The sequence below is a fragment of the Prionailurus bengalensis genome, chromosome D2, assembly GCF_016509475.1.
Source record: "Prionailurus bengalensis isolate Pbe53 chromosome D2, Fcat_Pben_1.1_paternal_pri, whole genome shotgun sequence".
NCBI lineage: Eukaryota > Metazoa > Chordata > Mammalia > Carnivora > Felidae > Prionailurus > Prionailurus bengalensis.
The window spans coordinates 44,744,319-44,769,828 of NC_057351.1; the positions used below are offsets into that span (position 1 = coordinate 44,744,319).

Below are 25,510 nucleotides of genomic sequence, written 5' to 3' on the forward strand. Positions count from 1 at the left end.
GGCCTGGCACACTTCTTTGAACGTTAATGTTTGAGCACACTGAGCACACAGAGCTTAGTGGTAAATAAATTCTGAGGGACAACTGTTTGAATTAATGACCCTTAGGAAACAAGGAGAAGGGCTGAGAACCCCGTTAACCCTGACAACCAACTCCCGTCCTTGTTCACTACCCAGTCCAATCCAATTTGCTTATGGGGAAGAGTGTGTTCAACAAGTTTTGAGGGGCTCCTGGGTGGCTCAGTCGGTTAAGTGACTCCTGATTTTGGCTCAGGTCGTGATCCCAGGGTTGTGGCATCAAACCCTGGCGTCAGGCTGTGTGCTAAGCACGGAGCCTGCTTAGGATTCTCTCTCTCTCTCCCCCCTCCCTCTGGCCCTCTCCCCTGCTTGCGTGCACTATCTCTCTAAAATTTAAAAAAAAATTTTTTTTAATTAAAAAACCCCAAATATTGAACACCTACAAACATTTCCTGACAATTCAATGACAGCTTTCTCAAGCCAGTTTGCTCCAGGCTCTGTAATGTTTTTAAAACCATATATCGATATTGCGGGAATAGGGGCAACTCTGGGCTGTGCTGTCTCCTCCCAAGATTCACATCACCGCCTACCGTGGAGGACTCTTGCGTGTTTTATGTGGAACTTAACTGAAGTCAAGTCAAACACGGCCTGGAATGATGAGAGTCACGTTTATCCCAAAGAGTTTCATTTCCTCCATTTCTACTTTACCAAATCTTTCTGCTCTCCACAAGTAAACCAGGCAGAGACTTGAAAGGCATTGCTTTATTCCAGAGCTGATCATTATTGAGGAAGATTTTGACCATCTTCCTTCACTTCCTCCCTCAGCCTCCTTCCCGGTGAGAGATGCTAATAAGAATGAGGGCGCTCATTAGCTAGTGGAGGAAGTGGGGGAAAAAAAAAAAGGTAAAGGCTGTACACATTTTAGATCATGTTTGGCATGCTTGGCCTTTATCTTCTGGCAGCAAGGAGAAAAAGAAGTGAAATTAAGGCTACAGATAAGTTCAAAGAAGGACTAAAACCAAAGAGAAGATAATAATTTTGTTCCTTTGGTCACTCAATGAGGCCTCTGTCCCTGTTGCTAGTAAAGGCCAAACAGGTTGGTTTTCTCCTACTGCCCTGTAGTGGGTAGAGACCGGTTTCCAACATTGTCCAAAATGTCACCTCTGTGTGGAACGTTCCTTCCGGGAAAGAACGCTTTTCTGGCATAAGGTCAGGGAGAAGAAGCGGGAGAAAGGTTTCAAGTTTCCAACCCCAGGAGGAGCAGCACACCAAAGATGCCGTAAAACACAGGGTGTGGCAGAGAGCCGGAGTCCAAGCCATGCCGCCTCAGAAGGCGCGCCAAGCTAACGTTCACCCGTCCCGGGCCGGGTTCTGCCCAGAGAGGAGTATTCCGGTGCTTCTCGTCAGTAAGAAATAGCGAAACCCAGCGCATCTAGAGGGAGGCCACACACACCACATTGTCTTTGCAGAAGTTTTCCAGGAAGAACTGGACCGGCTGGATGGTCTCCAGACCACCCCTGGCCAGGGCTCCAGGCCAAGGAGAGCTGGGCGAGTCCGCCACGTCTGGTCGGGGCCGTGTCCAGTGTTCAGGTCTTGAACATAAGGAATCCCCCGAATGTCGTGCCTGGCGGGTGTCTCTTTACTACGGATCCCTGGGTTAACTCAAACCACACTCTCTCGCCTTTTTGCAGCTCGGCCATGGCAAAGGTTGTTGCCGTGCTTCCGCCCTTCCGCTCCTCAGTGGAACCGACAGGGGTCTGATGGTGACCTCCAAACACCAGCTGCCCTGTACCTGGCCCGGGGCCAAATTCAATGCTCACTGCAAACAGGTAGACCCCGCGCTCGGGGGCTCGGAAGTAGCCGTGTTCGGGGAAGTAGCTGCTGCCAATGTTGACGTAGGTAGTGTTGAACTTCACTGTCTGCAGGGCAGTCGTCCCTTCTGAAAAGCTGGCATAGAAGGCCACAGGGGAGCCTGGAATGCAGGACGAAAGCGCTCAGTGACTCAATCCCTCACTCCCTTAGACGGCAAATTAAACCCTGAGACCTGCCTTTCTCACCTTGTTAACAGTAGGAATAAGCCACTATTTCTAGATACCCTACGGGTTCCCAATAGCAACCTCAGAGAGTGGGAGCCAACGGGCCAGCACTCACCATGTCACTGAGAGAAAGGAAAATACAAGTCTGCTGTCTCTCCTGGTGTACGTTTTTAAAAAGCACTTCCTGGGGCGCCTGGGTGGCGCAGTCGGTTAAGCGTTCGACTTCAGCCAGGTCACGATCTCGCGGTCTGTGAGTTTGAGCCCCGCGTCAGGCTCTGGGCTGATGGCTCAGAGCCTGGAGCCTGTTTCCGATTCTGTGTCTCCCTCTCTCTCTGCCCCTCGCCCATTCATGCTCTGTATCTCTCTGTCCCAAAAATAAATAAACGTTGAAAAAAAAAAAACATAAAAAAAAAAAAAATAAAAAGCACTTCCTCCTTTGCTCCCTTTTCCTTCTAGCATCCTGAGAGGTAAGTACCCTTCTTTGAGGAAACTTTGAGTCTTGAGTGCTTACCCGGTTGTCCAAAGCTATGTGGCTTGCCAATGGCAAGCTGGGACAGGACCCGGGTCTCCGACTCCCAGACTACTGCCACCTACTGGGGATCTTGAGATCTCTCCAAAAGAAAATAACCCCTATCCTCAAGGTAATCATGCTAACGCTGGTGAGAGGATGAAAGAACCCTGAAGGGTCCTTCCTCCTGGATGTTTGGCACAAGACCTTAGAGACAGGACAGCAGGTAGGGCTGGGCAAGAAAACTCTTCGAGCTGGTCATCTTAACGTTTTCCAACCGTTGCACAGAGCTCCGGGATTACAGATGGGGACACGGGCCCAGAGAGGGAGCACTTGCTCCAGGTGACACAGATCATAAATTACCACACTGGCAGCTGTCTTTGGATCTCCTGATCTCTGGTGCTCTTCCCATTGCAAGAAGCATTTTGGGGGCGCCTGGGTGGCTCAGTCGGTTGAGTGTCCGACTTCGGCTCAGGTCATGATCTCGCGGTTTGTGAGTGCGAGCCCGCGTCGGGCTCTGTGCTGACAGCGCACAGCCTGGAGCCTGCTTCGGATGCTGTGTCTCCTTCTCTCTCTGTCCCTCCCCCACCTGTGCTCTGTCTCTCTCTATCGAAAATAAATAAGTGTAAAAAAATTTTTTTAAGAAAAAAAAAAAGAAAGAAGCATTTTACCCAGCCATAGGAGGACAAGAGAGACGAAGAGAACATAGGCGTGAGGCCTGCCAGGGCCACATGCAGGCTTGGAGCCAGAAGGAGCCACTCTGCATAGGGGGGTGAGCGTACAGTGAGGAAGGAGCCAACCTGGCTGCCTGGCCAAGACTCTCAGGCAGGGGAGGACAGGGCCAGGAGACGGGAAGGGTGAGTCCCACTGGGGTTCTGGCCATGACACTGGCCTTGGCATCAATGAGGTGATGTTCCTCACGTGCTCCCTCAACTCTCTATCTCTCTGTATCTCTCTCTCTCTGTCTCTCAGAGGAGACCAAACCTCCCCATTTCTTAGGGGATAAAACCAAAGCCTAAAGGAGGGGCAAGCGGCATAGTGGTTAGTGACTTGATCCCACCTACAGCCCCAGCTCTTTGGCTCCCGGTCCAGCAATAGTTTTGTGAATGTCAAATTTCTGCTCTTCTTTAGTTCTGGAAGATTTTCTGAGAATTAGGAAGTTTGGAATAGCTTTCCCATTTGTGGAAGATCACAGGCCTGCTGCTGGCTCTGCAGTTCACCCAGCGTCCAGGAGGTGGGGCGCTCGGCCAGCTGAAGGAATGCCCGCCCGGCGCGCCCTCTGCCGGTACTCGGCACTCTCTCCACATGTTGCAGCCGGCCTGCCGCCCAGAGTTCAGCCTTACCGCAGAGTTCTGCCCCGCAGGAGGCTGAAGGGCTGTGCTTCACTGATTTGCTAGCTGGAAAACTGACAGTGGGCTTCCCTGCAGGGCACAAAGTGATTCTCCCATTTTACAGAGGGAGAAACTGAGACAAGGAAGTGGTGCTAGAGGCGGTCCACTGCCCCCAGGCACACGAAGGCCTCCAGGGCCGTGATGGAGAATGACAGGAGCAGGAAGAGCTTGGGATGGGATCCTCAGACCTCCCACATGCCAGGCTACACCAGCATACAGACAGCCCAGATGGCAGCCCTGTACTCAGTCCTGTGTCTGGATGAGGATGTGGCCATAGCCCCAGGGCCAGCCTCTCTGGCAGGGGGGAGTCACTTGAGGCACGGAGTCTAGTGGTCTCCCTCCCCAGGCCACATTCAGGGAGGGGCCAGGATGGCTGGCTGCACATCACATCAGCCTCAGAGCCAGCTTCCCAGGCCCAGGGTCCCGGGGCCCTGCAGGGACCCGTCGTCAAGGGCCTTTCACAGGAGAAGAACCAGCATCCTAGAGACAGCTGGACAGGGTTCAGGACTCCCTGTGCCACTTACTAGCTGTACGAACTAGCAGGACACTTGCCCTGACTGAGCCTCAGTTTCAGGTAAGATGGCAGTGATGACGGACTGTTGAGCTGTTATGATGACTCCGCGTGCCAAAGCCCACGGAAGGCCTGGCGCAGAGCAGCAACATGGGTCTACTATGTTAGCAGGACAAGCTCCTTTCAGGGCCCAAGGCCTTCCCCTGTATTCTCCTCTTGCCGAGTGCTGCCCATGGCCGGTGACACCAGTCCCTAGTCACATATTTGTATACAGGGGAGCTGATTAAAGACACAGGGGGTGAAGCAGGGTGGAGGGGAAGAGCTGGGACGGAGAGATTTGAGGCTGTGGCCTGCGGGGAAGGGAGGCATCCCCCTCCTCGCTCTAGTGGCTGAGCGGCAGACAGCTCCGTGGTGTATATACGGGCCCCAAACGTTTACATGGAGGGCCTCTGCCTGCTCATTGATGGTTGGTTCTGGTGACTTCTACCTGCTTACACTTCCGGTAGCTTAAGAGGCCCCTGGCCGTCAATGAAAGGGGGATCTGGGCAAAGCGGGCCCTGAGTACCCCTGAAGGATGCTCACCTTGTTCTCTTTCATCTGGTCTTCTCCGAGGCAAAAGAGCTGCCAGCAGCCAGCCCTGTCCTCCCCAATTTACCCAGCCGCACGCCCCCCTTCCCTCAGGAACTCACCTGCTTCCCAAAGCACAGGCCCTTTGATAAGTGCATCCGCCCTGGGCTCTGCTTCCTTCCTGTCTCTCCTCCGGGAAGCTTCCAGACCTTTCTGCCGCTTCTTCCCTTTCTTGCTCAGCATGGCCTGCAGCTTCCCCAGGTCCAGGCTGACGTTGACTGCCAAAAGCCCTTGGAAGTTTCCGAAGAGGCTGTGGAAGAGGCGCTGGTGCTGCTCCAAGTCGCGCTGGGTGGCGGACAGCGCCTCCTGCAGGCCCTCCAGGGAGCTGTTGAGGGAGGAGACCCCGGAGGCCTCGCAGCAACGGCCCACCCTCTGGAGGTCGGCGTCCAGGCGCTCCAGCTCCTGCGCCAGCCCGGCGGGGACCCGCCCGCCGGCCTCCCCCGGCGACGCATCGCGGCCTCCCGCCGCCTCCGCCGCCGCCTCCAGGGCCGCCACGCGGGCGGCCAGCGCGTCCCAGGCGAGCGCCTGCTCCTGCAGCCCGCTGGCGGCGTCCTGCAGGCCGACGCGGATCTGCTCGTAGCGCAGCGGCAGCGGGCCGGGCGCCTGCTCGGACATCTCCTCCATCACCTCCTCTCCGAAAAGGGCGGCCAGCACGGCCTCGTGCCGCAGCGCGTCGTCCAGCAGGGCCTTGAAGTAGCCGTGCAGCTGGCCGAGTTCGCGCCGCATCTCCCCGTGCGCCTCCCGCAGCGCGCTCGCCTCGCCGTCCAGCGCCCGCAGCTGGCTCCGCAGCCGCGCCCCGTCGACCCGCGCCCGCTCGCCCTCCGCCCGCCGCTCGTCCACCGCCAGCGACAGGGCGGCCACGGCGTCGCTCAGGGCCTGCAGGGACGAGCCCTCGAGCCGGTGCCGCTCGTCCGGGCCCACCTGCGCCTCCTCCAGGGCTCGTGTGGCGTTCAGGTCCAAGTAGAGCTTCTGGCAGTCGCAGTCCTTGACGTACTTGATGAGGTCGGCGTTGGTGCCGTGCAGGTGCTGGATGGTGAGGTTGAGCTCCAGGAGCTGCCGCTCCATCTCCTCCTTGTTCTCCTCCATGATCAGCGACTTCTCCATCAGGATCACCCGCAGCTCGCGCAGCGCCGTGTGGTTCACCTGCAGCTCCAACAGCTTGTGCTCCACCTGGCTGATCTGATCGAAGGTCTCATCGGATTCCGAGTACAGCTCCTTGATCTCCTCCACGTGCTGCGCCAGGGTGGCCTGCATGTCCGCCAGGATGCCCCGCAACTCCTCTTCCCTGCGGCCGGCGGCCGCGTGCAGCGCTGAGAGGTTCCTCTGCAGCTGGCCCAGCCTGGCCTGCAGGCTCTCGGGCTCCGGCCTTGCCGCTGCCCCCGCCGCCGCGGGGACCAGGCTGCCGTTGGCCCCCACGGGCCCCTGGGCCTTAAGGAACCTCTTCAACTTGGCGTCCACATCTGCGTGTACCTCGGAGACGGACTGCTGCAGGGAGAGGTGCTGGGCGTGCATGCGCTCCTCCACGTCCTGCCGCAGCTGTCCCACTCTCTGGGCGTTGTCCTGCACCTTGGTCTCAAATTTGGCACCAAGCTCCTGGAAGTCAGCTCTGGCCACCGTGCTCTCCTGGACCCCCCGGATGGCCTGCTGGTTGGCCTCCACGTCAAGAGAGAGGTTTCTTACGGCCTGGGAGAGGCTGTGCAGGCTTTGGTTGAAGCTGCTCCAAATGGGGCTGAAATGCACTCGCAGGAAGGCGTCCATGTGGGGCAGTAGCACCTGCTCCAGGGATCTGCCAGGAAACACTGCAACAGAGACACGTTTGTACACAAGCCCTGCAAGGAACAGACACCCCTCCCCAGGCAGGGACCAGAGGGGGCTCCTCTGAGATCTGGGCCTTCCTGCCCCGCCTTCCTCTCTCCCCTCAGATGTGAACAGGCTGTTCCTCCACCCCTGGAGCCTGCCACTCACCAGGCTCTGTCTGATTTGCCTCCATGGTCGCAGCTGTGACGTTGCTTTCCAGCGCCTTCCACAGGCCTGGGAGGCTGTCTGCCACCTGGTGAATATCGTTCTGGAGATCCTCCTGTGGCACCATGGTGTCGCTGATCTCTGCAGCCAGGTGGCCTGAAGACACACAAGGGATAAGTGTCGAGGTCTCACTCCCCAGATCTGGGCAGATCGTGAGGTACGGAGAAAGAAATTTCCAGGTTCAGATAGAAATATCAGGGAGCTGTGTGCTGACGTCCTGTGAGCGGGAGCTCAGAAGCCTTTAGCTCCAGAGGGGGAAATGCTTGGCGCTTGAGCCCTCACCCTCACTGGGCACCCACAGCAGACACGCCTAATCAATCATGGCACACTTTTGTCCTCGGCTGTGTGGACATGGCCTCTCAACAATCATCCTAGGCAGCCCTTGTCTAAAGGTAGGAGTTCACCGCACGATGAAATTTATTTGCCACGTCGGCCGTGGTCCAGCCTTGAAAGGCCTCACAATTGGTGCCTCTTGGTGGTTCTGTGCTGACTATACACCAAGGCTAGCACGACTTTCTGGCCCTGGTTAGGAGACATGGGGGAAAGTTTCTTCCAGGCCATGGGATCTTGTCCCATTCAAGGGGCAAGGTAGGTGCCGGATGAAGCTATCCTTCCCAGAAAATGCAGTCAAGGGAAAGGGTGTGTGTGCTTAGCCAACAGGCAGTGACCGAGGGCCCTGTGGCTCTGCCCTCCTTGGTGTGGGGGGGTAGGGTGATACAGGGCCACAGAGGGACTCCTGCTGATTCTGGGCACAGAGTTTTCCTGAAATGGCCTGGGCATGTGGGTTCTTTCTGCCTGCCTGCCTGCCTGCCTGCCCCTCCTGTACCTTCTAGGAAAGCAGCATACCTGGTTCAAAGCCGACTGGCCCATCCCAAGACTCCTGGAGGCCATCCCCTGGATCTTCGGGCTCAAGGATTGCCGTGGGATCTGCAGAGAGGAGGCAACAGATGTTGACACCACAGGTCAGAGGAGCTGCCTGACCTCTGGGTCAGAGGTTGAAGGGGAGGGAGCCACAGCGAGCCCTACCGTAGTGTCGGCAGTCAGGGCCTGAAAAGCCTGGGCAGCACTTCCAGGCCACGGAAGCCAGAACCTTCTGCTTGACCTTGTACACCGGCTTGTGTATCATGCGGTACCTGGGGAAAGATGGCCAGCTCGGTGACTCCAGAGTGAGCCAGTGTAGGACTTGGGTGGGTGGCCCGCCTTGCCCCATCCTGCCCCCACTCACATGACTTTGACTTTCTGGCAGTCCGGAGTCTCCTGTGGACATGGCTGCTGCGAGTGGACAAGGAATTTCTCTGTTTTGCAAGCAGCTACAAAGGTGACCAGCCTAGACTTCTGGTAAGGGCACCAGTTACTGGAAAAACAAGCCAGAGGAGAGGGCTGCTGAGCCACACCCGGGTCCCACATGACCCTTCCTAGATGCCAACAGCGGTACCAGTGCCCCACTCCTGCCTTCCTGCCCCACCCAATGCCTGGGATTCTAGAATCCATTATCCTGAGAAGGGAGCACTCTGCATTATTTATCCCTCGGCCCCTGGACAAAGGCTCCACAAACCCTGCCTGCAAGGGCACCTGCTCCACTGGCTTCCAGGGGCCAGCACAGAGAGGCTGACAAGCACCCCCAAAATCACACAGAGCCAGGAAGGCCTCTCGCTGTCTCTGTTGGTGCCAGGGAAGCAGCATCATGCCGCTGGGGCTGGAGAGTCCTGGGTTCAAGTCCTTCGCACTCTGACTTTGAGTGAGGCACTTAGGGAGTTTCCACTCTCCCATTTATCAGATAGAGATCATAATACCCTCCTCCAAGTGGGCGGATGGGAACCAAGTGCTGGGATCCTGACAAGTGCTCGGCGATCACTGCCACCCTGCCCTGTTACACTCACATCTGTCTTCACCACAGACCAGGCTTCAGGGAGGACACCTGCTCCCTGTCCATTCCCCATTATGGCCATTATGGAAATGAACTTTCAAACAACTGTGGGAGAAGGCAGCTGAGTGGAGCAGCCCCTTCTCTGGGAAAGAGCCTACAGGGTAGTTTGGGGGTCACATTCAGCACCCTGAATGCCTGAGAGGTAGCCTCTCCATCTACATTCTTTACGAGTGCATGTTGTTGCAAGTCCCAGGAGCAGGGGGTGCTCATGGCTGACACAGCCCCAGTTCACTGACCCGGTGGCAGGCTTGATGGGGTCAGTAGAATAGATCAGAGGGTTCTTCCCCCAGCAATCAGCTCCCAGAACGGAGCTCTCCAGTGCTGCAAGCGGCAATGACCTCCAGGGCTCAGTTCAGCTCAGCACCCCTTGGGTATTGGGTGCCGGGCTCAAGCTGAACAGGATTCAGTGCCAATATGGAGTAACAGACCTTCCTTCCGGGGTCCCCAGGGAGAGCAGGCCATCTCAGATGGTGTGGAAGGTGCCAGGACCCGGGGAGACTTTCAGAAGGAGGTGATTAACTTGGCACCAGGAACTGTGCCAGAGATGTGTGGCCCACTGAGATGCAGAGGGTTGGGGCAGGGAAGGGGCTGCTGAGGTAAGGAGAAGCCAGAACGTGGAGGCCTTGAGCTCCTAAGGAGGAGCTGGACTGTGTCCTGAAGGGGCAGAAAGTTGTGGAGGGGTTTGAGCAGAGACGTCACACATGAAAGGGCCACCTTGGTTCCTGGGTACAGAAAGGCCAGGGAGAGGCGAGGTATAGGTGGCTGTGTCAGGGATCTAGGTGGGAGATTCTGGCAGGTTCCATGGGTGATGGTGGTGGATGTGGAGAGAAATGGCCACACTCGTCAGATATTAGGAGGCAGTGTTCGAGGGCCTTGGAGATGGAGTGGCCGTCAGGTTAGGATTTTATTCTCTGGACCTGGTCTCTGTCCTGGGACCACCAGGCACCACCATACCGGGATTCTGCTGAGGAGGGCAGGCGGTAGGATTGAGGGGAATTGAGTGACCATATCTGTCTTGAGGGCTGAGACCCCCAGCCTGACTTCCTGCTTGGCTCCCAAAAGCCTGGCAGCCAGCCTTTACCCTCTTGGTAGCAAACTGAAAAAGCCCATCGGGAAAATGACCCCACTCAAGAGGAACGACCTAAAAACAATGGCATCAGGGGCTCCCCCAGTGAAATAGCCCAGCAGAGCACATTATGACAAAAGAGGTTAGAAAGACCCATCCACACATCCAGCTTCCAGTGGGCTTCTTAGTCTGTCTGCTCTCAAGTGGGCAGATGTCCAAGATGACTCCTGAGAAAAACCTCTAGTACAAAAGAGGGAGATCAAAGACAAACAATTGGAAAAAAAATCAACTTGGAGAAAACCAACACTGTGCAGAGAAGTCCCCCAAATTTGTATTACAGCTCCAGATCTATAAGAGAAGTTACTGCATCCAAGAAACAAGAACAGGAAGCTATTAAAAAATAGGATGAACATATAGGGGTGCTATACAGGGTGGCTCAGTTGGCTCAGTGTCTGACTTCAGCTCAGGTCGTGAGCTTGTGGTTCGTGTTTTTTTTTTTTTTTTTCCAACGTTTATTTATTTTTGGGACAGAGAGAGACAGAGCATGAACGGGGGAGGGGCAGAGAGAGAGGGAGACACAGAATCGGAAACAGGCTCCAGGCTCCGAGCCATCAGCCCAGAGCCTGACGCGGGGCTCGAACTCACGGACCGCGAGATCGTGACCTGGCTGAAGTTGGACGCTTAACCGACTGCGCCACCCAGGCGCCCCTGGTTCGTGGGTTTAAGCCCCACATCAGGCTCTGTGCTGACAGCTCAGAGCCTAGAGCCTGCTTCAGCTTCTGTGGCTCCCTCTCTCTCTGCCCCTCCCCCACTTACACTCTGTCTCTCTCAAAAACAAACATTAAAAATGTTTAATGGAAGCACATACAGAGAATGAAAAATACAACACTGGAAATTTTAAAATATAACAGTAGAAATGCAAAAGAAAATTAATAAAAATGTTAGAGGGTAAAGTTCAAAAAATTTCCCCAAAAGAAGAGCAAAGGGCAAAAGAAAACAGGAGAGGAAAGCTCAGGAAAACTGAAGACCAGTGTTGGAAATCTGTGGGGAATAAGATTAGGAATTCCCAGAGCTTGCACCAACGGGTTAACAAGGCATAAAGAAATAGAAAGCCACAGGATGAAAGCATCCAAGGTGAGGTAAACAAGATTAGGTAAACATGGCAAAGCGCCCCCAGTATAGAACAAAGGTATAGAAATAGGAAACCTCAGGATGAAAGCATCCAAGAATAGTAAACAAGATTAGGTATTCAGGGAGGAAACGCTCCCCAACTTAGTACAATAGCAGAAAGCTGCTTTCACAGGAAGGAAGGACCAAAATAGGTAAACAGTAAACAGGACTATAGACTGCAGCAGGCGGGGCAGCAGGACAAATTTGCCCAGAGTGGAGCTAATTAGCAAAAGAAAGGTGCTTTGTTGACCCTGAGGTAGCAAGCTCTGTCTGTCTTGTCCCCTAAGCTAGCTAAGATAAACAGACATGGTGCATCATGCCTGCTGTAAACAACCATCTGCCTGGCACCAGGACTTTGTTTTGTATTGACCCAAACCCCTGACAACACATATCTTCAAAACCCCCTTTCCCTCATGCCTGTGAATTAATGTTCACGGTTTCATTGTCTCTTTGTGCACATCCATCACGCTTGTAAGCCTTCTGATCCTAATAAAAACAGAGCAAGGACCCTTACTCAGGGCTTTTGTCTCCTCCCAGACATTAGCCTCTCTTGCATTTTAAACCTGTGTCCGCTCTCTTGCTGGACAAGAGAGAACTCCAGACCCAGGGTCTACACCAGAAATCCAATATCTGAATAACAGGAGTTCCAGAAAGAGAACAGAAGGAGGAAATCGTTTATTAAAAAAATCAAATATTACAGAAGTGAAGGACTTGAATTTTCAGATGCAAAGGGCCCACTAATTACCCACAATGTGATGAAAATAAACTCACATCATCATGAAATTTTAGAACTCTGGGAATGAAGGTAATTTTATACTTTCTATCGAGAGAAATCAACACACACACACACACACACACACACACACCAGCAATTAGAATGGCCTTGAGCCTCTCAACAGCAATACTGGAAACTAGAACACAGTGGAGAACTGCCTTCAAAATACGGAAGGAAAAATATTTCCAATTTAGAATCCTATACCCAACCTAACTATCAGTCAAAGCAAAGAGAGCAAGAATAAAAACATTTTCAACACACCAGTTTTCAAAACATTGCCTACCCCAGGACCCCACATCAGGGAGCTACCAGAACAGTGGTTTGCAATCTTGCCATCAAATCTTCACATCAAAACCGTTGTGTGGCACTTTCAAAAGAAGAGCCTCTGGGCTCCACTCCAAGTCAATGAAGCAAGATTCTCTGGGATTGTGGCCTGGGCATCAACATTTTAAAGCTCTCTGTGGCATTCTAAGTCACAGCCCAGGACAGGGTACCACTGTGCCAGAAGTGCCCCACCGACACAAGCCAGGGTACCAAGAAAGAGGAAAGCAGGGCATCGGGAGACAGGAATTCCATCAGAGAATTGAGGGGAAGGGAGTCCCCAGGAAGATGGTGCAGGCGAGCCCAGGTCAACGATGGGCAGTGGGTGCAGGGCCAGCGTCCAGAGCTAGAGCTCTGAGACCAGCAATCACCAAGAACACACAGGTAGTCAAACACCTGACACGGATGAAAGGGGAGAGCAGGTGTGGACAAACTGGCCAAGAGTTTGGGATCGAGCAGTGACAGAGATGCAGGAAACTAAGCAAAAGAAGCAAAAAAAGTGGAAACCATTGTTTGCTCCAGGGAAGACCAAAAGTATGAAGTGTCTCCACTCTGAATAGCATACATAGTCACATGAATGTAATCACTCAAAATGACAATGTGGGAGGATGATGGATAGGGTGTGTGTGTGTGTGTGTGCGCGCGCGCACGTGCATATGCACATGGGTGTGCTCTTGCATGCTTGCTATGCGTGCATGTTGGGGTTAGGGTATGGAGTGGGAATGAGAGCTTCCCAAAGAAGCAGCAATATAAACATGTTAGTTAGAGACACAGAGACGGATGCCAAAGGAATCACCTAAATAGTTGAAAATTATTGCCTGTGGGGACCAGTGAGGGCAGGGGCTTCTGGTCATGTCAACAAACTTCGTAGAAGGTTTGACTCTAACCCAGAGGGTCATGCAGTTTTTCTGCAAAGGAACAGATAGTAGATATTTCACACAAAGCTAACTGCATAATCTGTAGCGTCCAGTGCAAAATAAAAATACGGGACAACAATAAAGATTAAACCAAGAGTGAGGCCCTTCTGTGGGTGCACCCTATGTGACTGCTCAAGTCACGTGCCTGTGGACCTGGCCCTGATTTTAAGCAAAGAATGTTCACTCAACACGGAGAGAGAGAGAGAGAGACCGCGAAGTTGCTGGGTCCAGAGTTCAGGGACCACGGGTGAGATGGCCACCTTCACGGACTGTTCCAGGACCAGAAACTCCAGTCCCCACCCCACCCCCACCCTGGGCTCCCTGGAAATTCTGCAACTTGGGCTCAGGCCTGGGGAAAATTGTTTCTCTAAACCAGTGGTTCTCAGCAGGGGGTGAAGTGACTTTTGCCGCTAGGTGTATTTGTCAACCTCTGGAGACCTTTACAGTCGTCACCACCGGGAGTGGGGAGGAGCGCCTGGCATCCAGTGTGTGGAGACCAAGGATGCTGCTAAACACCCCGCAATGTGGGCAGCACAGCCCGGCACCCCCACAACCAAGAATTAGCCAGTCCCAAATGCCAGGCGTGCCAAGGTTGAGAAACACCCACTCAAAACACAGTTCCATTCGTTGCTCCAAACTGCTGCTGAGGGTCCAGAAGGCCTGTGCCCAGGCGCACTGGGTTTGGTCCAGCCTGCCAGGGAGTGACTGGGACTTTCCATCTGGAGCTCCTGGAACCGGAAGCGGTGCCGCCCACTCTTCCTGCCCAGGAACTTTCTCTCCTGACCTGCCCAAACCTCAGGCTCCAGCTATTCTCCCTGCCCACACTCCCCCTCCCTTGGCAGCCCAACCCCCTTGGCACAGTGCAGGCCCTGGCCCAGAAGCCCTGGGAACATTCCTGACCTTTGCTTTGGTTTCCTCCAGCTCCTGGCAGCTTCACGCTGGCCCTCTGCGCCTGAGCCCCCAGCCCGGCTCGCTGAGGCACCCATTGTTCTCGCTGCCTCCTCGTCTCAGGCCTGGGCGCTCTTTGCACCCTCATCTCCTGGGGCCAGCTGGGTTTGGGCTACCCTGGGCCTCTGACACGGCCCCCACCTGACCCCTTGCCCCAGTCAGGAGGGCGTCTGCTGACCCCTTTGGAGCTTTTAATGGGAGATGAGAAGCCTGGGCCCTCCTCCCCTCCCCCTTCCCGGACTCAGGTTGACTTTGAGCAAGGCCCTTCCCCCAGTCCTGGAAATGTGGAGAAGATTCCCACTTCCGGCCCCTCCCTGGGGGCAAAGGGAGGGGCTTCGTGGGAGGCTGAGGAGCCTCTAGCTAGGAAAGGGCTGTTAGCTGGGGCCTTCTGAATTATGGATGTGCTGCTGCTATTGTCCACTGGGACACTTAAATGCCAGTAAACCTCACCTCTGACTGCCCCTTAAGTCCTTAAGGCTTTCTGGGGAAGGAGGGTGTGTTCTCGGTATCCTTGCTTTCTGAGACCCTGAAGGCAGCCGTGAATATGACCACTCCAGCGGAGAATTTTGCAGGGCTTTGTCTCTGAAAGGGGCTTTGGCAGAGGAGCCTGAAGCCCACTCAATGTCCAGAGTGGGAGTTCCCTGAGTGTGCCCAGAGCCTTGTGCTTCTGACAATAGGAACAGGTGCAGGAGATACAGCCATGGCAGTGGCTGGTGGCCTGACCTCCAGCCGTATGCTTGACTCCTCTGGGCTACGAGCTCTCAGTTGCAAAAAAATCACAAATGCTACCTACTTGTACATGGGTCAAGAGAAGCTGATGCTGGTGGCCAGGGCGAGCTGGGCTGCTGGGAGCAGCCTCCCTACATTAGCACCATCCCGGGGGAGACAGGACAGAAGACACCTGGAGTTTGCAGCCCGGTGGTTGCAGGCCCCTGCTCTGATCGGTCACTTAGCTGTGTGGTCCAGGGTGGCATCCCCATCCCTCTGAGCCTCACAGCACGGAAAGTGGAGACAGCAGAGCTCTCATGACATGTAGAGATGGGGCACCTTGCCCAGGGCTCAGCCTGGTCCTCAACGCAGGCTCAGTCCTGCAGGGGGAGCAAGTGCAGGCTCTGAGAAGCCTACCTCCTAACTGCCGCTCCGTCCCACTCCCACCAAAGCCAGGGGGCATCCAAAGAGCCTTCTCCCCACGGAGTCCAAATACACGGGTGACTGGGGCACCCAAGGACAGGGGGAACATTCAACCACGTCCTGCCTCCACCCTGGGACCAGGCATCCGGCACCCAACTGTTCTGTTCAAACTTCTCTTTGCAAAGGGTCTAATCTGGGCCCATATCCAAGGCCTGCCATAGCCCTGGAGCTCCAGAAAGAGGTGGGGGGGGGGGGGGGCAAGGCCCAGCAGTCTTGTCGATGATGGTGCAGGGGCCCCGCCTCCCCTTCCCCTGCTGCAGGAGGGAGACTGGAGCAGCATTTCCGCCTGTCCCTTTACAGAGCACGGGAAGCAATCAGCCCGAGGAAGCTGAGCAGGATTTCCTTCCTTTCACACCAGCCCCTCTGGAGACCTTGACAACCTGGGCTGGGCCTGTGGGGACCGCCGCTTCTGGGTTGTGGGAAGGAGACCTAGCAGGCCTGCTGGGACCCCCCGGGTTCCCCTGGGACCCGGGTGTTCCTGGGCTGGGGATCCCTTCTACGTACATCTGCACATGCTATGCACACACGGGGACCACCCAGGGAGTGGATGAGCGCAGCCCACAAGCCTCTCCCCACAGCCAACGGGGTAGGGAGAAAGAGGGGTGTCTCCTACTTCTTTCTGATCCACCTGGGACCTTAAGCCTCCCTTTTATCAAAAGGAAGCAGGTCACCGAAGAAAGGAGCTTTGGGGTAGGGAGGCTTGGTTCTTACACCTGAAATCAGAGTTCGGTGGCTGGAGCCCCCCACCAAGAATCACCTGCTCCACCCAGCCCTGAGCCGACCTGGTGGTGGGGCAGAGATGGGCCCCCTCCTCCCCACTTGGCCAGCCCCTCCCTCCCTGAGAGTCGGTGTGCACTTGCTTATTACTCTTTCCTTTCCATGGCCAAATCCATTTTCAGGAAAGTGTCCAACAAACACATTCACCTTGAAGTGTCAGAGCTTATAGGACAACTGTCCCAGGCAGATTCATTCCATAAGCTAATGTGATAGTGAATCTCAGGGAGCCAGGTGGAAGGCTCTGGGTGGGTGTAAACTGACCCCTTTCACCTTCCAAACCCATATAAACACCCTCACCAAGTCTGGTGTGTGTGTGTCTGTGGTCGGGGGTGTGGTAGGCATATAAAGTGCGTCTAGGGGGTGGGGCTGCCTCTGAGTGCTCGGGAACCAGATCATGAGCTCTGAAGTCAGACCTAGATCCTGGTTCTAGATCCCCTTAGCTGTATGATCGTGGGTCAGGTGTTTAGTCTCTCTGAGCCATGGGTTCCTCCCCTGTAACCCCGGCTGTTGGCAGGATTAACCAAGCTAACACCCGGCAAAGTGCCTAGCCCCAAGGGGGACCCCATGAGGGCACCTGCTGTTCTGACTGTGGAACACCCCGAGGAGGAACCCACAGGTCCAGCACCTTATCAGCAGGGGCACCTGAGTCTGGACAAATAAAAGACTGGGAAATGGTGTCCTGGTTCAGTCACAAGACCATTCCACTCATTTCCAGAGGGGCACTGAAGCAGAACTCACTGGATGCCGTGGCTTCCTCTTTGTCTGGAAATAGGGCAGAGTACCCTGTCTGCTCACTGCTTGTCTCTCAGGGGTAGGCTGAAGACCCATACCAGTTCTCCTGGGCACTCAGATAAAAATCCAGTCCCCAGGAGTGTCTCTCTTCCATGACTTATGCCAGGCCAGCCTCATGGAGGCTCAAATGTCAGTTGACTTACTTCAAAGAAGGGGAGACACTGCCAGGCCAGCTGGAAACTTCTGGAACTACTGCCCCTCATCACCCCTTGCTAAGTGGTTGATGGCAAGAAATGCTCTTGCCCGACCTCCAGGTTGCTCCCTGTCATGGGCCAGGTGAGGAACTTCCTGTGGTCCTTAGGCTGGGCCCTGGGGTGCCCAGTCTGGGCTTGGAGGGGTGGTGGCCTCCTGAAGGGAGTCTGACACCAGGCATCTCATTCAGCCTCACAGCCGGCCCCAGCAGGTACATAATATTAGGTCATTTCACAGATGGGTAACTGAGGTTCCAAGATACTCTGTTCTGGCTGAGCTGGGACTCAGATCCTGTACCATGACCTCCCCCCCAAGGTCGAGGTCCTCCTTACCGTCTGATGGGGTCCCTGCCGATATCCTCAGCCTCTGCCCTCCAGACCGCAGGCGGCCTTGGGCTATGTGGATCAGAGAGCCTGCTACCTGAAGCCTTGGCGCAGGCCCCCAGCAGCCCCCAGCCTAGGGGCCCCCCGAGACCGAGCAGCAGCGTCAGGATCATTTTGGCCGTGGGACAGGCTCAGCCGCAGCAAGTGACTCCACACACTGCTGGTGATGTTGACGTCGTCTTCAAGTTAAGCCTCAGAAGGAAAAGAAAGCACAGGGACAACAAAGAGAGGAAGTGGCCTGGGCCGGCCCACCCAGTGAGCCTCGTCCGGCACCCCCCTCACCCCCCCCCAGCTACCTCCACCATCCCCTGCAGAGGCAGCCAACAACTCAGACCGGTTCCTGTGCCTCTCTAAGAGGACTCAGGTCAGGGACACTGGAGGTGTGGAACACACAGGGGGGTGGCCCCACCAACACGTCCCCATGGGAGTCAGGAGAAGAACACAAGCCTCGAGGTGGGTCTGCAGGAAGCGGTCGGCTCAGTCTCAGGGAACCTGCTGCCCATCCATGCTGGTGTCCAGGAAGCGAGGGGCACTTCGTGCCTACTCAGCGCCTTTCACCACTGGGCTGTGGGTGGGAGCCAGCAGGTGGGCGGAGATTCAGAGAGAGAAAGCTGTCCTAGGGTCACACAATGTTAGCCAGAGGCAAGGACACTGGGAGGCCCTTTGTGTGCTCCTCTGCCCCATCTCCCCCACTGCCCTTGATGCCCTTGATGGAGCCCTGGGACGTGGGGGCATCCACGGTGCTAGTGAGTAGCCAGGCAGGCCGGGCCGGTCTGGGAAGTTGGCCACTGTTGTTTAACCCCTGGCCTACATGGCCCTGCCCCCCTGCCCTACCTGAGAAGCTGGTAGCAAAGGTGCCTCCCCTGCCTGACCACCTCTGTCCCAGATGTATACAGACGCAACAGCCCCAGGCCTGAGAGCACTCAGCCAGGCTGTGGGTGGGCAGGGCAGCGAATGAATGAGGGACAGTGATGGATTAGGATGTGTCCAGCCCCCTGTGCCACTTCCTGGAGGGCAGGGGGCAGGAGGGAAGGGCTGGGCAGCAGGGGCCCAGGGGAGCCGGACCCCACTGCCCAACCCCCGGAGAAGGTGAGGGCGGGCCTCCTCCCCCGCCCTCCCTGGCCTGCTGGCTGAGCTCCCACCAGCCAGCCGCCGCCGCATCATCAATATTTCATGGGCGTCAATAAGAGGCAGCGGCAGCAGCGGGGACAGCGGCTGCAGCAGCGTTCTTGCCAGCTCTAGCCATAGCTCACTGGAAGAGTCAGGCTGCTGGCACTGCCCACCACCATGGACGTCTTCAAGAAGGGCTTCTCCATCGCCAAGGAGGGTGTGGTGGGCGCTGTGGAGAAGACCAAGCAAGGGGTGACAGAAGCAGCTGAGAAGACCAAGGAGGGGGTCATGTATGTGGGTGAGTCTGGGCAAAGCAGGGCGTGGCAGGGTGCAGCGGCCGGGAGCCCAGAGGCGGGGGTGCCCGGTTACCCTAGGCCAACCTTCTCCCCCAGCCCCAGGGGGGCATTTTGGGTGGGGATGAGGTCCTGGCCATTAGGTCAGGGTCTCCACGCCCTGGAGCACCCCATCCCCCTGCATACCATCCCCCGCACCCCACAGTGTCTGCTCTGACCTCCTCAGGGCTCCAGGGTCTCTGAAGCAGAACAGCAAGAGGGGCACTTGGCCTTCAGACACACTTGTTTGCACACACACACACACACACACACACACACGAGTGCACAGATGCAGACCAGTGTCCCCCACGCCAGCATCCCCTCCAGGCCCTTGTGCTCAGATAAGAAGCCAGCTTGAGCCTAGAGCAGGAAGGTGCTCAGCAGCGGAGCCCCAGGTCCCCACCCTGTTCAGAGGGAAGGGTAAGCAGGGGAGAGGAGCCTGAGCCTCAGTGTCAACCCCACCCCCTTCAGCCCCTCGGAAGCTGGTGACTCAGCTCCGTCCTGCTGCTGCTTCCGAGGCCCAGACCACACCCAGGTGGGCCTGGACCCTACCTCAGGCCTGATCCCTCTCATCCCCCTGTCCTGTCCTATCCACTTCCCATCCATCCCCTTCCTCCAGACACAGCAGGAAGCAGCCTTTGAAGGGACTGCCGGCCCCCAGACACCACCTCACCCCCCTGCTAACCCCACAGCTTGTTCAGCTGTTCTGTGTGTTTGCCCTGACCACCTCGCTCCCAACACCAGGAGGAGTAGGCTGACGCCTCCATTTCCTCCCCAGGAGCCAAGACCAAGGAGAATGTTGTGCAGAGTGTGACCTCAGGTAAGGGGCCCAGGACCAGGGGATATGGGGGTTGGGACCTCCAGGGACTGCAACCTGGTACTGAAGGCTCAAGTCCAGGGTCCTCCTACCCTCCAACTAGAAGCTTAAGCTGTACATGCACATGAGGTTAGATAGACCCAGGGTGCCCCTCCTGCATCAGGGCTCCCCCGGAGTCAGAAAAAGGCGCAGTCCAGGGCCTCCAGTAGAGGCAGAGTTTTGAGCGCCCTGAGAAAGGGGTTGCTCAGCCTGACTTGGGCAAGCCAAGTCAAGGAGGGGTCAGGACCACGGCCAGCCAGAGTCCTCTTGCAGTGGCTGAGAAGACCAAGGAGCAGGCCAATGCTGTGAGTGAGGCCGTGGTCACCAGCGTCAACACAGTGGCCATCAAGACGGTGGAGGAGGCAGAGAACATCGCCATCACCTCCGGAGTGATTCGAAAGGTGAGATCCAGTGGTGGCCCTGGCTCTCGGGCCAGTCTCATCCTTTCTCCTGGGCCCCAGAGAGGCTAGCTGAGGAGAAAGCAGTATTGCCTCATGACATATAGGGAAGCAGAGATTGAGGGGGCCCATGGTCTGTACTTGGTGTTTCTCACACCCATTAACACCTAGAACCCTCATAATTCCTCTTGTGAGGGGGGCAGTTTGGGGCCCACCTGGAAAGTGAGGCTCAAAACCACGTCCTCTTGAGGCTCCGCATTTGGGAGGTACCACATTTCACTAGTGAAAGCAGGGTGCTGTGGGCCTCACGCAGTGACAGGCGGCCTCCAGGCCAGAAGACACCAGGCTGGAGCTACCAAAGTCACCGCCCACCGGCCTGCTGTCCAGCCTCCCTCCAGGGCCTGGTGGGAGGAGCAGGGAAGCAGCGCCCCCTCGTGACAAAGCAGCTAGGGTCCTGACCCCGCCTTCCACTTTTGTGCGCGGGCTAAGGCGTGTGCCCCCGTGGGCTGCCAGGTGCAGAGGGCGCAGGCGCAGTTGGGCGCCCCCAGGAGGTGGAGGCCCGCTAGGTGAGCTATTCCCGCACCCACCACAGAGCAGGCTCTGCTTGAAGCATTTTACACGTATTAACTCATTCAGTCGGCACAGAATCTGCAGAGACCGGGTGTGGAAATGAGGCCCAGAGAGGTTTTGTTATGTGACCAAGGTCCCAGGGGCTAGTCCCGCAAGCCTGGGGTTCCCAGGGCAGCCTGGCTGCAGGGCCTGTGCTGGGAGAGATTCTGCATGAGTGTGAGGCCGTGGTGGGGGCCCGGTTTATATGGGGGCCAGGCATGGGCCTCTCTGAGGCACCCAGCAATGAGGACCCCTGCTTTAGGGAGCAGATGGGAGGAAGGGGAGGGGGCCCCCCTGCCAGGAGGCAGCGCCTAGGGGTCCACTTTGGGGGCCAGCACAGGTTCTCCACCTCTTTAGAGCTGGCAACCTGTCTGCTCATTCCCAGCTCTGCCCCTTGCCAGCTATATGACCTTGGGAAGCTACTTAACCCCTTGGCACCTCCATTACCTCTCCTGTAACAAGGGAGGGGGTGACCGTCCCCGTTTCATTATGACATTGTGTGATCGTGCAGGGAAATGGCCCCCACGAAACTGTTACACCTGGGTCATGGTGAGCACCCAACAGAGGCAGGAGACTATACCATCATCATCTGTGCCTCCAGGCAGGACCCATAGGTGCTCGGGAGAGCAAAGGAGGCACTGGGGTGGGGTCAGGCTGCCACTGGGCCTCTGAGAGGGAGCCTGGGCACTCCTCTCTGGCCTTGAAGGAGGGCTGGTAAGCTCATGGAGCTACCCCAGGGCCCGGAGTGGGGGTAGCTGCCCCAAGGGAGACATTTCCTGGTGACACCCAGAAACCAGTCACAACTCTTCCTCCAGTGAACCATAGAAGGATGCAGCACTGCCTGTCTGACAGCCCTTTCATTCCACTGGCCTCATGCATCTGCCTTGGGTGGTAGGGCTTGGCCCGTGGCCACCTACCCTTTGCCTGGAAAGCTGCCCCTACTGTGACTGACAGAGTTCAGTGCCCATTTAAGCCCCAATCCACCAAGGATGTCCCAGAAGTAGCATGGAGACGGCAGAATCCTCCAGAGGTTGGTGCTAAGACCGGGATCCAGGCTGATCACCCAGTCTGGCCCTGCCCACAGCTGTCACTCGACTACCTCCTGGGCAGGTCACCTTAGGCAAGTGTCTGAGCGGGGGTAAGGTGGTAGGACACAGGAAGTGGGGAGGATTGTATAATGCCTGCTGGCTCCAACCGGACCAGCTTGAGCCCGGAGCCCATCCAGGAGGCAGGGAGAGAGAAAACTGCTACTAGGGATTGGGATGGACCTGGAGCAAGCCGAACCTGATCTCTACCAGCCCCATTGCTTTGAGCTGTGAGGCTTTTAGCTGGATACGTGGCCTCCCTGGCCTCAGTATGAACAGTAAAAACACCCCTCTTCCTAGGGCTATTTGGGGGCTCAGTAGGACAAGAGTGTGTGATCATATGATGCAGGGACACTGAGGGTGGGGTCAGGCCTAGGGCTTCAGGGCCATGGCCCACCCCCACCTCACTCCACCCCACCCCACCATCCTCCTCCGTAAGAAGGCCCAACCACAGACTGCCCAGAGACTCCACATTAGTTCAGGGGTGTGTGAGGCTGGGCTCCAAGATACATGGTGCCCCCATAAAGCCTCGGCATCATCAGAGCCCCCGCTGTGGGTCCTCACGTGAGGCTCTGTCGCTCCTCTGGTTAGTCTGGTGATGACACACCGCATACAGCAAGGTGATAAGGGCCTCTGCTCCTCTTTGAGGCCAGGTGGATGAGCCGTGGGTGCAGAGAAGCTGGGGCCTCTGCGCCCTCCACACTGTCCCACATCCCCTTTTCTCCCTCACAGGAGGACCTGGAGCAACCAGCTCCCTCGCAGGAGGACAAGGCAGCCAAAGCAGAAGAGGAAGTGGCTGAGGAGGTAGGTGCTGGGCTCCCAGAGAACAGAGGGTACCCGGGCAATCCTGCTTCCCTCCCAGGGTCCCCCGAGCCCTCAGGGAAGCCTTGTGACCTTCTGCAGCCCCCTCAGCCTGAACGTGAGGTCCCTTCATGAAAGGCTCCTCAGGGCGGAGGGGCAGAGATGACTCCCAGCCCCACCCCACTCAGGGTGGCCACTGAGGGTGGGAGCCTGGAGCTGTGTGTGAAGGTCACTCTCTCTCCCAGGCCAAGAGTGGAGGAGACTAGAGGGATGCAAGTCAGCCATGGAGGAGGAAGAGCCCTCTGCCTTGGACCCCATCCCCACCGGGCATGAGGACTGCCCAGCCCTGGAGCGTGACCTGGGTTGCCCATGTTCCCACACCTGACCACCCACAGGGCCTGTCCTCCTACACTGCCTTCACCTCCCTCACCTCCCTCAATCAGTCGCTTTGCCCCCTGGTCCTTCTGACCCCACAGATGCTGCTGTGAATTTTTGTTTTTAATGATTCCAAATAAAACTCAAGTCCTCATTCCTGACCATAACATGCCCATGCTTCCTTTCTGTGCTGCCTCATTCATGAAGAAATCTCCTACCCCCCACCCCCCCTCAACCGCCCCCCCCAACACCCTCCCCCCACCACCCTGCCCCGAGGAACCGGAGCCAGGCCAGCCTGCTGGTAGGTCTGGGAAGCAGGTCTGGAGCCAGGTACCCTCCAGGCATGCCCTGGGCGTTTCGGGAACCTTCTGACACAGGCACTGCCTTCAGGGCCCCTGCACCAGTTGCCTTTTATAATGGAGGAAGCTGCCCTGCTTTTGGCTCCCCCAGACAACCTAACACCCCTCCTGGAACAGATGGTAACTTTCAAAGATCTAAAGTGCAAACCCATAGCAAGACTTGTCTGAATCCTTCTCAGCACAGAAGGTTGTGACCCCACGGCTCCTCCTGCCTGGCCCCACCCAGCCTCAAGCTCCCACCGCTTGGAGCTGGGCTTTCCTGTCCTTCGGCATGAAGTCCTGTCAAGTATCATTAGAAAAAAGGACAGCTGAGATGCAGGAGAGTGAGCCTCCGCCTCGAAAGTAGTAAAAGTGAGCTCCTCCCAGCCTCGAGCACTTTACCTAATTTAATCCTCAGAACAAACCGGTGGTGTCTCAGGTGACCCCAGTGTCCCTGAGAATGAACTGAGGAACAGAGAGGTTAAATACCTTGCTCAGGGGCACAGAGCCTAGGAGGTGCAGAGACCGGGCAGAAGGCAAGGTGGCCTGGCTCCAGAGCCACCCAGTTAAGTCCCATGCTCTGCTCCGGCCACCCTGACCGGGTGGACTCAGGTACTTATGGCAGATGTTTCAAAACCACCTGGGGATCCGGCTGGTAGGTGTCCTACACGAAGGGCTATAGGCATCATGCCCTGGGGGCTCGCTCATAGGCAGTGGGGGTATTGCATCCCCTTTGATGCCCAGACGGTTTGGGCTCGGAGCATCTAAGTGACTTGCCCCATGCCTCCAGCCCTGGGAACCAGAGCCAGAGCTTCAGTCCATACCCTGATGCAGACACTCCCGAGACCACAGCACTTTCTCATACTGCCTCAGGGGTGGGGAGCAGGGGTGCCAGGCAGCCCTGGGGGCTGGGAACCCAGCTGAGCCCAGCGGAGCAGGAGTGTATCCCACTCTGCTGGCCATGGGCACTCACTGCTGTGGAGGCTGAGAGGAGCAGGAGGCTGCAGGTCCCCCAGACCCCCAAACCTACCATGGGAGGAGTGAAGGGTCTGGAGGAGGTTCAGGGCAGTCAGGGGTTTCCCTGCTTCCAGACCCAGATGCAGGCACACAAGCAGGCCTGTGCATGCCCAGGAGGAGTCCGTCTGGGGCCTGGGTGTGCCTGAGAGCTCTTTGGACTGTAAGGGAAAGAGAGGAGCCGGCCCGATAAGGTATCAGGGGGAAGGGGACACCTAGACCCAGCCCCTGGGGACAGTGCATCACCAGGCTCCCAGTGTCCTCTGCCTAAGCTGAAGGAACCTGGGAGGGTCCCTGCTGCTTGACCCCCACCCTAGACACATATTCAGGGCCTGTTCCTGGGGTCATATGCCAAACATCTAGGTTCACCCTGTCCAGGAAGCCTGTTCCCTGCCCCACGGCACCTGCAGTGCTCTTAGCCTTTAAACCCATGTTACGAGCTTTCTGCTCTTGCAGCTGCACGTGACTTTGCTAGAGGAACAACTGATCTCTCCCTGCCCCTCTCCTCACCTGAGAAGCCCCAGGTGAACTGTGGGGTGCTGGGCTGAGTGTTGGACATCCTTCAGTCCATTTAAATGATCACAATAGCATTTGAGGAGATTCTGTTATAGTCTTCCCCCTCCCCATCAAGGATGGGGACACTGAGGCTCAGAGAGATGGGCTTGCCCTAAGGGGTATTTGAACCCAAGAGGTATGACTGCAGTGCCTGCTGCTTTAGAACCACCAGCTGTCTCTATTGTCACCTGCTTGGGCCAGACTGTGCCTCCCTGTCTTGTTCTTGCCCACTGGGACCAGCACCGGCATTGAATAACTTTAATAGCCACTGCTATTTTCACTGCTGCAGTGAAAAGACCCTTCTGGCCCAAGAGACTGGTGCTACTGGTGGGAATTCAGGAGGGCAGGGGCTAGGCTGGTCTCCGGGGAGTCCCCCAGGCAGCAGTCTGGCTCCTGCAGTGCCTTTGGGCTCTGGGCTTGGCCCTGCCAGAGGCCAGGAAGAGCGGGGGAGTGGCAGGGCTGGATCTG

General features: G+C 56.5%; 2 protein-coding genes across 3 annotated transcripts; one reads left to right on the plus strand and one right to left on the minus strand.

Annotated features, from left to right (window-relative positions):
* Positions 1–762: 762 nt before the first annotated feature.
* MMRN2 (multimerin 2) lies at positions 763–17,788 on the minus strand. The gene is made up of 7 exons (XM_043596781.1): positions 17,519–17,788; positions 8,336–8,464; positions 8,137–8,243; positions 7,957–8,037; positions 7,054–7,206; positions 5,151–6,887; positions 763–1,987 (listed from the first exon to the last, which is right to left on the minus strand). Exons 1-7 carry the CDS (start codon positions 17,680–17,682, stop codon positions 1,602–1,604), a joined length of 2,757 nt encoding a protein of 918 aa, XP_043452716.1. The 5' UTR covers positions 17,683–17,788; the 3' UTR covers positions 763–1,601.
* An 822-nt stretch (positions 17,789–18,610) lies between these two features.
* Positions 18,611–23,302, plus strand: SNCG (synuclein gamma). 2 transcript variants are annotated; one of them, XM_043596782.1, is made up of 5 exons: positions 18,619–18,977; positions 19,790–19,831; positions 20,141–20,268; positions 22,692–22,763; positions 23,006–23,302. In XM_043596782.1, exons 1-5 carry the CDS (start codon positions 18,857–18,859, stop codon positions 23,024–23,026), a joined length of 384 nt encoding a protein of 127 aa, XP_043452717.1. In that variant the 5' UTR covers positions 18,619–18,856; the 3' UTR covers positions 23,027–23,302. The 2 variants fall into 2 exon arrangements, with proteins under 2 accessions (XP_043452718.1, XP_043452717.1); XM_043596783.1 differs by lacking the exon at positions 19,790–19,831 and having other exon boundaries at positions 18,611–18,977.
* The last annotated feature ends 2,208 nt before the right edge of the window (positions 23,303–25,510 follow it).